Source organism: Coregonus clupeaformis, chromosome 23 (assembly GCF_020615455.1).
Source record: "Coregonus clupeaformis isolate EN_2021a chromosome 23, ASM2061545v1, whole genome shotgun sequence".
NCBI classification, from domain to species: domain Eukaryota; kingdom Metazoa; phylum Chordata; class Actinopteri; order Salmoniformes; family Salmonidae; genus Coregonus; species Coregonus clupeaformis.
Genome location: NC_059214.1, coordinates 23821755 through 23834660, shown reverse-complemented (window position 1 = coordinate 23834660; position 12906 = coordinate 23821755). Strand labels below are relative to the sequence as shown.

The following is a 12906-nucleotide window of genomic DNA, read 5'->3' as shown; positions in this document are numbered from 1 at the left end:
TGATAAATACACTGATGAAACCCTGCAACATCAATGTCACTGGAGGGTATTCAACAGACATTTACCATTTAATCGACTTGATCTCATCTCATTGCAATATTTGATGTTTGTCTAAATGCCGGATTTTGGAACGATTCATTATGACTTGGAGTGACCTGACTTGTCAAAATTATGACATTAGCTGGTCAAAATAATGACTTCAAGAAGACCAAATCAGTTAAGTTTAGGCAAGGATTCAACTTGGTTAATGTCCAAGCTAAAAGGTCCAGGCTATGTTATTCACCAGACACTTCTGGGGACGAGGTTAGGAGAGGTTTAAATAGAAAAAGTAGTCCCTGGTCAACAGCCTGCTTTTCCCTAAACAAATCTTTACTTTACAAAGATTTAGTCAACAAATCCGATTCCTTGGAGGGGTTGAGTTTTCACATAACTGCTCACATATTCTGCATTCAATTACAGCAATGTTGTTGTGGCTGTGTTGACATTGCTGATGTAAATATTTAGTCATCTGGTCATCATCGTGACCTTTCATCGTAGTTGACCCCTGGCGGTTTTCTATTTCTCCACTCACTCTTTTCTCCTCCCATATAACTTGTTCCTTCTCTTCTTCCCTCTTTCCCTCCATCCACTCCTCCTGCACTGAAACGTGGGTCTCGTCACTCATCTCGAGCTGACTAGTTCTGAGCGAGGGATTCTGGGGGAGGACAAATGCCCCAGGAGGCCAGGCCTATGTAGCTGGATATGGTTGAATACGACCCCCTCCAGTCATTCACAGGCTCATTAGTTAGATGCGAGTCCTGTGCGCTCTCACTTCTTACGAAGACTAATTTAGCTAACATCAGCATTGAACTAAATGGTGTAAATGGTACAACGCTCCAAAGCCCCCAGGGGGTGGGAGATGGGACATTTTTAAAGTAAGCAGAAATTACTGGCGTCCAAGTCAGCATAATGTTTGTCTTTCTGAATACATTGAAGTGTATCTGTCGTTACAGTGGGAGTGGGATAGTTAAATTGTCACAGTGAGACCCAGTAGTCAAAATGAATCAGCCATTAATTTCGTATCCAATCGCAACTCATAGTCAGTTGAAACTGAGATGATTATCTTTATTCCTACCCCATCCCTTATCTTCCTCTATAGATGAATATACATTATAATGGTCAATACAGACATATTGCTATGCATCCGAAGCCTCTGTGAAATAAATACGCACAAATATAAAGTTCAGATACAGGAAATCTTTACTGTCCAAATACAGTAATTTGATTGCAGCAGTATACATACAATAGAAATACAAGTATACTACAAATCAGGTAAACAAAAACATAAAAAAGTAGGCAATTGATGAAAGATAACCTTAGCGCTACGGACTACGAAAAGTTTGGGACAGTCACCCAAGGTAATTAGGAAACCATATGTAATTTGGGCGAACTATCCCTTTATGCAAAGACGTTAGCTGCTCCTTTTACCAGTAGGGGTCTCCCTAAAACTATTTACAGAACTACAATTCTGCTTCTCAAACAGATTATACAATGTGCTGGGCCATCTGTTTCAATGGCTAATCAGGGGAATCAGACTCCATTTTCTTCTCTCTGGCCTCTTCACCTCGTATCAGTAAACTCCCCAGTAGAGACCCTGCTGCAGCCCCTATAGTTGTCCCTGTGGCTGCCCTTAGTGGTGCCCTCACAGAGCAAGCCATGGCCCCAACCACTGCCCCCAGTACTGCTGCCCCAACCTTCAGCCATGGTGCTACTCCCTGTTCATCTCCAACACTCTGCTCTCGTCCTGCTGTGTCCCTCTGCCTCTCCTCTTCCTTCTGTGACAACATCTGTGTCTTTCTCAAATGTCTATGTTGAGTCTCTGTAAAAGAGAGCGCATGCATTATGATTTAGCATTAACAATCACCATGTTTTACATTATTTAACTACATTTATAGCTAAATGAGATCTGAAATGGAGGCAATTCACGCACTCACTTAGATAAGAGGTGTCCACCATGTCTGCAGGTGCTGTAGATTCCTCTCTGTGTAGTTGCATTCGATCCTCCTTAATCTTCAGATGGTTGATCATGTCTTCTTCACTCACGTTATTCTCATGCTTAATCTCTGTTACCTTTCTCTCAAGCTTTGAAACCTGCCTTTCTTTCATTTCATTCATTTGTTTATTCTCTTGTAACTCCTTCTGTAAAACAACTATTGTGGCATTCAACTCCTCTTCTCTCACTTTATTCTGATGGTTAAACTCCGCTACATCTCTCTCAAGTTTTGATATCTCCCCTTCTTTCCTTTCATACCTGTGTTTATTCTCCTGTAGCGGTTTCTGTAAATCAGCTATTGTGGCATTCAACTCCTCTTCTTTTTCAAACGTTCTCTTTTCCAGGTTTTCTATCTTGTCTCTCAGTTCTTTACTTTCTGTTTTATGCTTCTTCTCCATCTGATCCAATGCTCTGTCGTTCTCCACACACATTTGTTTGAGGGCCTCTTTCTCTCGCTCATACTCCATATGTCTCTCTTCTGTCTCCTTTTCTCTCATTGTGCTTCTCTGCTCCATCTCTTTCAACATTCCATCATTCTCCTCATATCTCTTATGTATTTTCTCTACTTTCCTCTCTTTCTCTTCAATCATACTTTTAAGCTTGTTATTCTCCTTCTCTACCTTCTCTAGTCTTCTCCCAATCTCCTCAGAGCTTTTGTCAACTTCTTGTTGCTCTCCCCGAGCTCCCAGTACATTTTGAGCCAGTGTCCACCATCGCTTTCCCACCACTGTCTCCTCAATTTTCTCCAGAAGTTCTTTGACCTGAGGGCCTCCAGCCGTGCTTGTGTTATCAAAGACATGGTACCTGTCACCACATTTATCAACAAGCCACAGAAGGGCAGGCCATCTCTCGATGTGATGTTCGATGGTTGTGTCTCCAAGCTTGTCTCCCCAGGTGAATAACACTATAGCTTGACTCCAGACTGACCAGCCAATCAGATTCAGTTGTTCTTCTGCTCTTGACCTGTCTGTCTCTGTGAATGTTTCGTCACTGCGTACGACCACGAGGACAGCGTGCGGCTCTGGAGCACAAAGAGATGCACCTTGGGTAATCTGAAGTCTTACTTCTTCAGGAGTATCCTCAGTGCAGTATCGCCCATGCCACCCGGGTGTGTCCACCACTGTGACTTGCCTTACGGCGATGTCACCCTGTCTCTTCACACTGTGAGAAGTCGTGTGTCCAGCCTCAAAGTTTTCCTTACCCAGGATGCTATTTCCAGATGAGCTCTTCCCAACCCATCGCGGTCCCACTATGATGATTCTCTGCTCAGCTTCAGATAGTTGGTGGGACTTACCTGAATGGGAGATATTTATTTTAGATAACATAATCTATTTCCATGATTTCATATATCGCACCGAACCAATTAAAATGTAAGGGTAAAGGTTTGGGGGAAATCATTAGGTAAAATATATATATATATATATATTTAGAATTTTTTGATCCTCACCCCTGAGCAGAGATCTGAGTGTTTCCCTCTGTCTCTGAACCTTCATCCGTCTCAGGCTCGCCCTCTCATCCTCTGCCGTCCTCTTAACTTCAATTGCCATTGAAAACCTCTCATTCATGACAACATAACCAGGACCACCTGCCACCATTTTATCTATCTTCCTCAGCAGCTCTGGGACCTGAGTGACATCATCGCACCATGTGTTGGCCTTAGTGTTTAAAGCATGGTACCTATGCCCACACTTCCCCACCATCTCCTGGAGAAACCCATGTCTCGCTATGTGATCCTCTAGTGACATTCCCCTGAGTTTCTCACATCTGGTAAACACCACCATAATGTGTCTCCAGACTGTGTGGTTTAAAAGCTTGAGGGGACCCTCTACTGTCCATTCCCTGCCTTTGCGTGGTTTCAAAGGGATGACCATGAGGAAGACATGGGGGCCTGGTTGACACATGGACATACTGGCTTCTATGTTACGGTGGACAAGGAGAGGGTCCTGCACGGAGTACTGGATGCATCTGTCTGGTGTGTTGACCACAGTGACCTGCCGGCCGTTCACTAGACTCTGTCTCCTCACACACATCTCCACGTCCCTCCTGGTGTCAAACAGCTTCCTGTCCAGGATGGTGTTTCCTGTTTGACTCTTCTCCAGCCAATCCTTCCCCAGGAGGATGATTCTCAGCTCAGGGAGACTACGCTGGTCCCCTACTAGAGAGAAGAGGGCATGTTTTATAAAATATAACACACTTGAATTTAGGCATTACAGTATGACCAAATTTCCAATATATGACCAATATTTTTGCTAGAATCAACATAACATATTACTATTGATGACTAGGCCTATAAATACAATGTGAGAAAACTATAAACAATGCACTGAAAATGTAAGCTTAGATATAACTCAGTAACTGACCATTCTGTCTCTTTGCTCTGGAAGCCATTTAGAACCTCTCTCTCCCTTTGTTGGACTTCACTGAAGTATACTCATTCAACCCTGCTATCATTTCCATTATCTTTCGTTTTGACATGCTGGTCATGTGGGCGCTCAACAGTCAAAGTCCAATTTCTCCTGACTGTAATATAACTCCACCCACATTTCTGATAAATGACAATTAGTTCATTAAAGATAGCACATCTTCATAAAGCTAATTACATTGACTGACAGACACAGTTATATACAGACTTGTCGGAATGTATTTAGACCCCTTTACTTTTCCACATTTTGGTAAGTTACAGCCTTATTCTAAAATTGATTAAATCGTTTTTTCCCCTCATCAATCTACACACAATACCCCATAATGACAAAGCAGAAACAGGATTTTAGATATTTTAGCTAAAAAAAAGTGCAAATATTAAACGGAAATATCACATTTACATAAATATTCAGACCTTTAACTCAGTACTTTTCTGAAGCATCTTTGGCAGAGATTACAGCCTCGAGTCTACTTGGGTATGACGCTACAAGCTTGGCACACCTGTATTTGGGGAGTTTCTCCCATTCTTCTCTGCAGATCCTCTCAAGCTCTGTCAGGTTAGATGGGGAGCATTGCTGCACAACTATTTTCAGGTCTCTCCAGAGATGTTAGATCGGGTTCAAGTCCGGGCTCTAGCTGGGCCACTCAAGGACATTCAGAGACTTGTCCCGAAGCCACTCCTGCTTTGTCTTGGCTGTGCGCCTCACAGGTCCTCAACTGGCAGCTTCATTAAATAGTACCCGCAAAACACCAGTCTCAACGTCAACAGTGAAGAGGCGACTCCGGGATGCTGACCTAGGAAGAGTTGCAATGAAAAAGTCCAGTGTCTGTGTTTTTTGCCCATCTTAATCTTTTTATTTTTATTGGCCAGTCTGAGATATGGCTTTTTCTTTGCAACTCTGCATAGGTCAGCATCCCTGAGTCACCTTTTCACTGTTGACGTTGAAACTGGTGTTTTGCGGATGCTATTTAATGAAGCTGCCAGTTGAGGACCTGTGAGGCACCTGTTTCTCAAACTAGACATTCTAATGTATTTGTCCTCTTGCTCAGTTGTGCACCTCGGCCTCCCACTCCTCTTTCTATTCTGGTAGAATAGAATTCTGGTTCGTGTCTCCTGAGTGGCGCAGTGGTCTAAGGCACTGCATCGCAGTGCTAACTGTGCCACTAGAGATCCTGGTTTGAATCCAGGCTCTGTCGCAGCCGGCCGCGACCGGGAGACTCATGGGCGGCGCACAATTGGCCCAGCGTCGTCCAGGGTAGGGGAGGGAATGGCCGGCAGGGATGTAGCTCAGTTGATAGAGCATGGCGTTTGCAACGCCAGGGTTGTGGGTTCGATTCCCACGGGGGGCCAGTAAAAAAATAAAAAATAAAATTAAATAAAAAATATGTAATCACTAACTGTAAGTCGCTCTGGATAAGAGGGTCTGCTAAATGACTCAAATGTAAAATGTAAAAAAATGTTAGAGCCAGTTTGCAAGACTTTCTGGAGTCACTGAAGGCTTTAAAGCTTAAATAATAAAGAGCTGAGTTTGAAATCCAGTGTACAGTATTTTCTTCAGATACAGTTGAAGATTGTACTGAAGAGACCCGCTCCCTTCAACCTGCTTGTGCAAGAGATCTATTATTATCTGTGTTTTCCCCCCTCCTTAGTGAAAGCGCCATTTAGACATGGTGGTGTCAAAGTGAGATTTGATAGTTGATTCTCAGTTTGTCATTCAAAAGGTCTATTTTTGCCAAAGCATGTGAGCAAATGATCTGCTAAATACAATTATAATTTAAAAGTCAATACAACATATTCATAATTTATATTTATATTAAATACAACTCTTCATAGTTTGGGACACATGTAAGTAGTCCAAGTCTATGGTAGGACTTGCATATAAACCATGGGTATTTGTAACACATGGGTGTTTCAATGTGATATGGCTGTGTGAAGGGGGGTGACTAATACAGTGCCTTGCCAAAGTCTTCAGACCCCTGGATTCATTTTATTGTGTTACAATGTGGGATTAAAATTGATTTAATTGTCATTTGTTTAATCAACAATTTACAAAAACGAATATTTAATGTCAAAGCTGAATTATTATTATTTTTTAAGATAAATATAATAATTATAACTAAAATATAGTCGTTGCATAAGTGTTCAGCCCCCTTTGTTTAGGCAAGCCTAAATTAGTTCAGGAGTAAAATCTAGCTTAAAAAATGACATAAATTACATGGACTCACTGTGCAAAATAATAGGGGTTGACATAAAAAAAATTATGACTAACCCTTCCTCTGTCCCCCCATATATACAACATCTGTATGTTCCCTCAGTCAAGTATTGCATTTCAAGCACAGATTCAACTACAAAGACAAGGGAGCTTTTGAAAGCCTCATAAAGAAGTGCAGTGATTGGTAGATGTGTAACAATAACAAATCAGACATTGAATATCTCTTTAAGAATGATCAAGCTAATAATTATGCTTTGGATTATGTATTAAACCACCCAGACACATCAAGGATACAGTTGTCCTTCTGAACTGAGCTGCAGGAAAGGAATGAAACTGCTCAAGGATGTTACCTTGAGGCCATTTGTGATTTTTAATCAGCTACAGAGTTCAATGGCTGTGAGAGGCATCATGGTATTGGTGTGCTTGACATCGGCAAATACTGGAGAGTTTTTCAGGATAAATAGAAACGGAATGGCGCTAATCACAGACAAAATCCTAGAGGAAAACCTGGTTCAGTCTGCTTTACACCAGAGACTGGGAGAGGAATTCACGTTTCAGCAGGACAATAACCTATACAATGCAAGGCCAAATCTACACTGGAGTTGCTTACAAAGAAGAGAGTGAACGTTCCTGAGTGGCCAAGTTACAGTTTTGACTTAAATCTCCTCGAAAGTCTATGGCAATACTTGAAAATTGCTGTCTAGCCATGATCCCCAACATCTTGACAGAGCTTGAAGAATTTTGAAAAGACTAATTGGAAGATATTGCACAATCCAGGTGTGCAAAGCTCTTATAGACTTACCCAAGAAGACTCACAGCTGTAATATAATCCAAAAGTGTTTCTAACATGTATTGGCTCAGGAAGCGGAATACTTATGCAAAGACTATATTGTAGTTATTTAATTTGTATTATCTTTTTTTTAAAGATTATTTTGTGTAGATTGTTGACAAAAAAAATCACAATTAAATCCATTTTAATCCCACTTTTAAGTGAACAACCTTTAAAACGGTCAGATTTCAGTTTCACATTTTTAACATTACTTAATTCTTTAGTTTCGAGAACTTGAACAAAAATAAGAAAATTAGACGTTACAGCAGTGCCATGTATTCATGAATTCCAGGCTTCCCCCCAAAATACATAAAAATACATAAAATCATGTATCTTTCGTCTCTCTGTGTTTCATAATTTTCCTTCAATTCGCAAGAGGCGGAATGTATCTTACAGGAGAAAGTATCCAAGCAAGCGAAACAGCGCCCCTCTGTCTCTCTATGTGTAGGCCATATATCTGATGCTGTCTGGTCCAAACGAGTATGACATTGTTGCCAACGACTCATGGTGTAATTGTAACAACATACAGGAACTCAAGTGATTTTGTTCACCTGACCTAGAATTCCTCACAATCAAATGCCGACCGTATTATCGCCCAAGAGAATTCTCTTCGGTTATTGTTACAACCGTGTATATCCCCCCTCAAGCCGATACCACGACGGCCCTCAAGGAACTTCACTGGACATTATGCAAACTGGAAACCATATACAGTGCGGGAAAAATTATTTCATCCCCTGCTGATGTTGTACGTTTGCCCACTGACAAAGAAATGATCAGTCTATAATTTTAATGGTAGGTTTATTTGAACAGTGAGAGACAGAATAACAACAACAAAATCCAGAAAAACGCATGTCAAAAATGTTATAAATGGATTTGCATTTTATACAGGTAATGAGCTGAGATTAGGAGCACACTCTTAAAGGGAGTGCTCCTAATCTCAGTTTGTTACCTGTATAAAAGACACCTGTCCACAGAAGCAATCAATCAATCAGATTCCAAACTCTCCAACATGGCCAAGACCAAAGAGCTCTCCAAGGATGTCAGGGACAAGATTGTAGACCTACACAAGGCTGGAATGGGCTACAAGACCATCGCCAAGCAGCTTGGTGAGAAGTTGACAACAGTTGGTGCGATTATTTTCAAATGGAAGAAACACAAAAGGACTGTCAATCTCCCTCTGCCTGGGGCTCCATGCAAGATCTCAACTCGTGGAGTTGCAATGATCATGAGAACGGTGAGGAATCAGCCCAGAACTACATGGGAGGATCTTGTCAATGATCTCAAGGCAGCTGGGACCATAGTCACCAATAAAACTATTGGTAACACACTACGCCGTGAAGGACTGAAATCCTGCAGCGCCCGCAAGGTCCCCCCTGCTCAAGAAAGCACATATACAGGCCCGTCTGAAGTTTGCCAATGAACATCTGAATGATCCAGAGGAGAACTGGGTGAAAGTGTTGTGGTCAGATGAGACCAAAATCGAGATCTTTGGCATCAACTCAACTCGCCGTGTATGGAGGGAGGAGGAATGATGCCTATGACCCCCAAGAACACCATCCCTACCGTCAAACATAGAGGTGGAAACATTATGCTTTGGGGGTGTTTTTCTGCTAAGAGGACAGGACAACTTCACCACATCAAAGGGACGATGGACGGGGCCATGTACCGTCAAATCTTGGGTGAGAACCGCCTTCCCTCAGCCAGGGCATTGAAAATGGGTCATGGATGGGTATTCCAGCATGACTTAACCCAAAACACATGGCCAAGGCAACAAAGGAGTGGCTCAAGAAGAAGCACATTAAGGTCCTGGAGTGGCCTAGCCAGTCTCCAGACCTTAATCCCATAGAAAATCTGTGGAGGGAGCTGAAGGTTTGAGTTGCCAAACGTCAGGCTCGAAACCTTAATGACTTGGAGAAGATCTGCAAAGAGGAGTGGGACAAAATCCCTCCTGAGACGTGGGCAAACCTGGTGGCCAACTACAAGAAACGTCTGACCTCTGTGATTGCCAACAAGGGTTTTGCCACCAAGTACTAAGTCAGGTTTGCAGAGGGGTCAAGTACATATTTCCCTCATTAAAATGCAAATCAATTTATAACATTTTTGACATGCGTTTTTCTGGATTTTCTTTTGTTATTCTGTCTCTCACTGTTCAAATTAACATACCATTAAAATTATAGACTGATCATGTCTTTTCAGTGGGCAAACGGACAAAATCAGCAGGGGATAAAATACTTTTTTCCCTCACTGTATCCTGAGGCTGCATTTATTGTAGCTGGGGATTTTAACAAAGCACATTTGAGAGAAAGGCTACCTAAATTATATTAGCATATTGACTGTAGCACTCGCACTGGAATGCTGGACCATTGTTAGACTCATTTCCGCTATGCATACAAGGCCCTCCCCAGCCCTCCTTTCGGCAAATCTGACCACGACTCCATTTTGCTCCTCCCTTCCTATAGACAGAAACTCAAACAGGAAGCATCCGTGCTTTGGACTATTCAACGCTGGTCTGACCAATCGGAATCCACGCTTCAAGATTGATTTGATCACGAGGACTGGGATATGTTCCGGGTAGCCTCTGAGAATAATATAGACGTATACGCTGATTCGGTGATTGGGTTTATAAGGAAGTGTATTGGAGATGTCGTACCCACTGTGACTATTAAAACCTACCCTAACCAGAAACCGTGTATAGATTTGCGAAAAACTGAAAGCACGAACCACCGCATTTAACCATGGCAAGGTGACGGGGAATATGGCAGAATACAAACAGAGTGGTCGTTTCCCTCCGCAAGGCAATCAAACAGGCAAAACGTCAATATCGAGACAAAGTGGAGTCGCAATTCAACGGCTCAAGCACAAGACGTATGTGGCAGGGTTTACAGACAATCCCGGACTACAATAGGAAAACCAGCCACGTCTTGCTGACGTCTTGCTGCCAGACAAGCTAAACAAGTTCTTTGCCCGCTTTGAGGATAACACAGTGCCACCGACGCGGCCAGCTACCAAGGACTGTGGGCTCTCCTTCTCCATGGCCACGTGAGTAATTTAAACGTGTTAACCCTCGCAAGGCTGCCGGCCAAGACAGCATTCCTAGCCGCGTCCTCAGAGCATGCACAGACCAGCTGGCTGGTGTGTTTACGGACATATTCAATCTCTCCCTGTCCCAGGCTGCTGTCCCCACATGCTTCAAGATGGCCACCATTGTTCCTGTACACAAGAATGCAAAGGTAACTGAACTAAATGACTATCGCCCCCTATCACTCACTTCTGTCATCATGAAGTGCTTTGAGAGACTAGTCAAGGATCATATCACCTCCACCTTACCTGTCACCCTAGACCCACTTCAATTTGCATACCGCCCCAATAGGTCCACAAACGATGCAATCGCCATCACACTGCACACTGCCCTATGCCATCTGGACAAGAGGAACACTATTGTAAGAATGCTGTTCATTGACTATAGCTCAGCATTCAACACCATAGTACCCTCCAAGCTCATCATCAAGCTTGAGGCCCTGGGTCTCAACCCCGCCCTATGCAATTGGGTCCTGGACTTCCTGACAGGCTGCCCCCAGGTGGTGAAGGTAGGAAACAACATCTCCAACTCAACCATCAAGTTTGCAGACGACACAACAATAGTAGGATTGATTACCAACAGTGATGAGACAGCCTACAGGGAGGAGGTGAGGGCTCTCGGAGTGTGGTGTCAGGAAAATAACCTCTCACTCAACGTAACAAAAAACAAAGGTGATGATCGTGGACTTCAGGAAACAGCAGAGGGAGTACCCCCTATCCACATCGACGGGACAGCAGTGGAGAAGGTGGAAAGTTCCTCGCCGTACATATCACTGACAAACTGAAATGGTCCACCCACACAGACAGTGTGGTGAAGAAGGCGCAACAGCATCCCTTCAACCTCAGGAGGCTGAAGAAATTTGGCCTGCCACCCTCAAAAACTTTTACAGATGTACAATTGAGAGCATCCTGTCGGGCTGTATCACAGCCTGGTACGGCAACTGCACCGCCCACAACCGCAGGGCTCTCCAGATGGTGGTGCGGTCTGCACAAAGCATCACCGGGGGGGCAATACCTGCCCTCCAGGACACCTACAGCATCCGATGTCACAGGAAGGCCAAAAAGATAATCAAGGACAACTACCTCCCGAGCCACTGCCTGTTCGCCCGCTATCATCCAGAAGGTGAGGTCAGTACAGGTGCATCAAAGCTGGGACCGAGAGACTGAAAAACAGCTTCTATCTCAAGGCCATCAGACTGTTAAACAGCCATCACTAGCACAGACGTACAGACTTCAAAATCACTGGCCACTTTAATAAATGGAACACTAGTCACTTAAATAATGCCACTTTAATAATGTTTACATTTCTTGCATTACCCATCTCAAATGTATATACTGTATTCTATGCTATCTATTTGTTAGAAATTGCGTCAATTCAAATCTGGTATTAGGAACAAAAGAGGTCAACACGACTTCTAAGGTATACTAGTTATTTTAATTAATGCAAAAACCTTCAATGGTAAATATGATGTTTCGTATATACGGGCTCTCTGAGATGTCTCGCAGGACACTCCAGACAACTAACTCATTGTTTCAGAAACAATACCCAAATACTCTGACAGAGGGAATTTCCCACTTCTCTGCTGGCCAATTAGAGTAGACTTGAGCGTGGTTTAAACTCTCTCAGCCAATCCGTTAGTTCAGGGGTTGGTCTCATCTCCTCGGCGCCATTTGTTGCACACTTCAGCCAGGCACAAGATTATCATAACAACCTATCATAGTGAGAAGAGCCAGCTCCCTTAGACATCATTCCTATGTCCAAGGAAGGCTCATAGATCACAAAGAACCAGTATAGTCTAGAATTTGAAGACACATCCTTATCTAATTTTACCCCCTAAAGCAGCTCTTCACATCAATCACAGCCTTGCCAGGTGTCACAGCCTACATTAGCCCAGTCAAGAATGCATTCATTCTAAGTTAGTCATCCCATCAATTTAGGAGAATAATAAATCCCCAATATATTGCATGTTAGCCTATGCCACTCTGATAATGACATTGCTCATCCATATATTTATTTATATATTCTTATTCCATTCCTTTACTTAGATTTGTGTGTATTAGGTTTTTGTTGTGGAACTGTTAGATATTACTTGCTAGATATTGCTGCACTGTCGGAACTAGAAGCACAAGAATTTCGCTACACTCACAATAACATCTGCTAACCATGTGTATGTGACCAATACATTTTTTATTTTTTTATTTTTTTATTGAAGCATCCGCTTGGCATATTTGGTAGTGAGAGGAAGCTCAGTGGCAGGCAGTGGAGAAGATTGAACGAGATGGATTCTGGCCGACATTCTGCTAATTTTCTCATTGATGAAACATTTGATCTC

The 12906-nt window shown here is 42.8% G+C and overlaps 2 protein-coding genes across 2 annotated transcripts; both read right to left on the bottom strand.

Moving 5' to 3' along the window:
* Positions 1-1355: 1355 nt before the first annotated feature.
* Positions 1356-2665, bottom strand: LOC123481687 (lamin-like protein). Its single transcript, XM_045206420.1, has 2 exons — positions 1974-2665; positions 1356-1858 (listed from the first exon to the last, which is right to left on the bottom strand). Exons 1-2 carry the CDS (start codon positions 2620-2622, stop codon positions 1557-1559), a joined length of 951 nt encoding a protein of 316 aa, XP_045062355.1. The 5' UTR covers positions 2623-2665; the 3' UTR covers positions 1356-1556.
* Positions 2666-3568: 903 nt separating this feature from the next.
* On the bottom strand, positions 3569-4477 carry LOC123481674 (GTPase IMAP family member 8-like). The gene is made up of 3 exons (XM_045206409.1): positions 4393-4477; positions 3625-4187; positions 3569-3586 (listed from the first exon to the last, which is right to left on the bottom strand). Exons 1-3 carry the CDS (start codon positions 4418-4420, stop codon positions 3569-3571), a joined length of 609 nt encoding a protein of 202 aa, XP_045062344.1. The 5' UTR covers positions 4421-4477.
* Positions 4478-12906: the final 8429 nt, after the last annotated feature.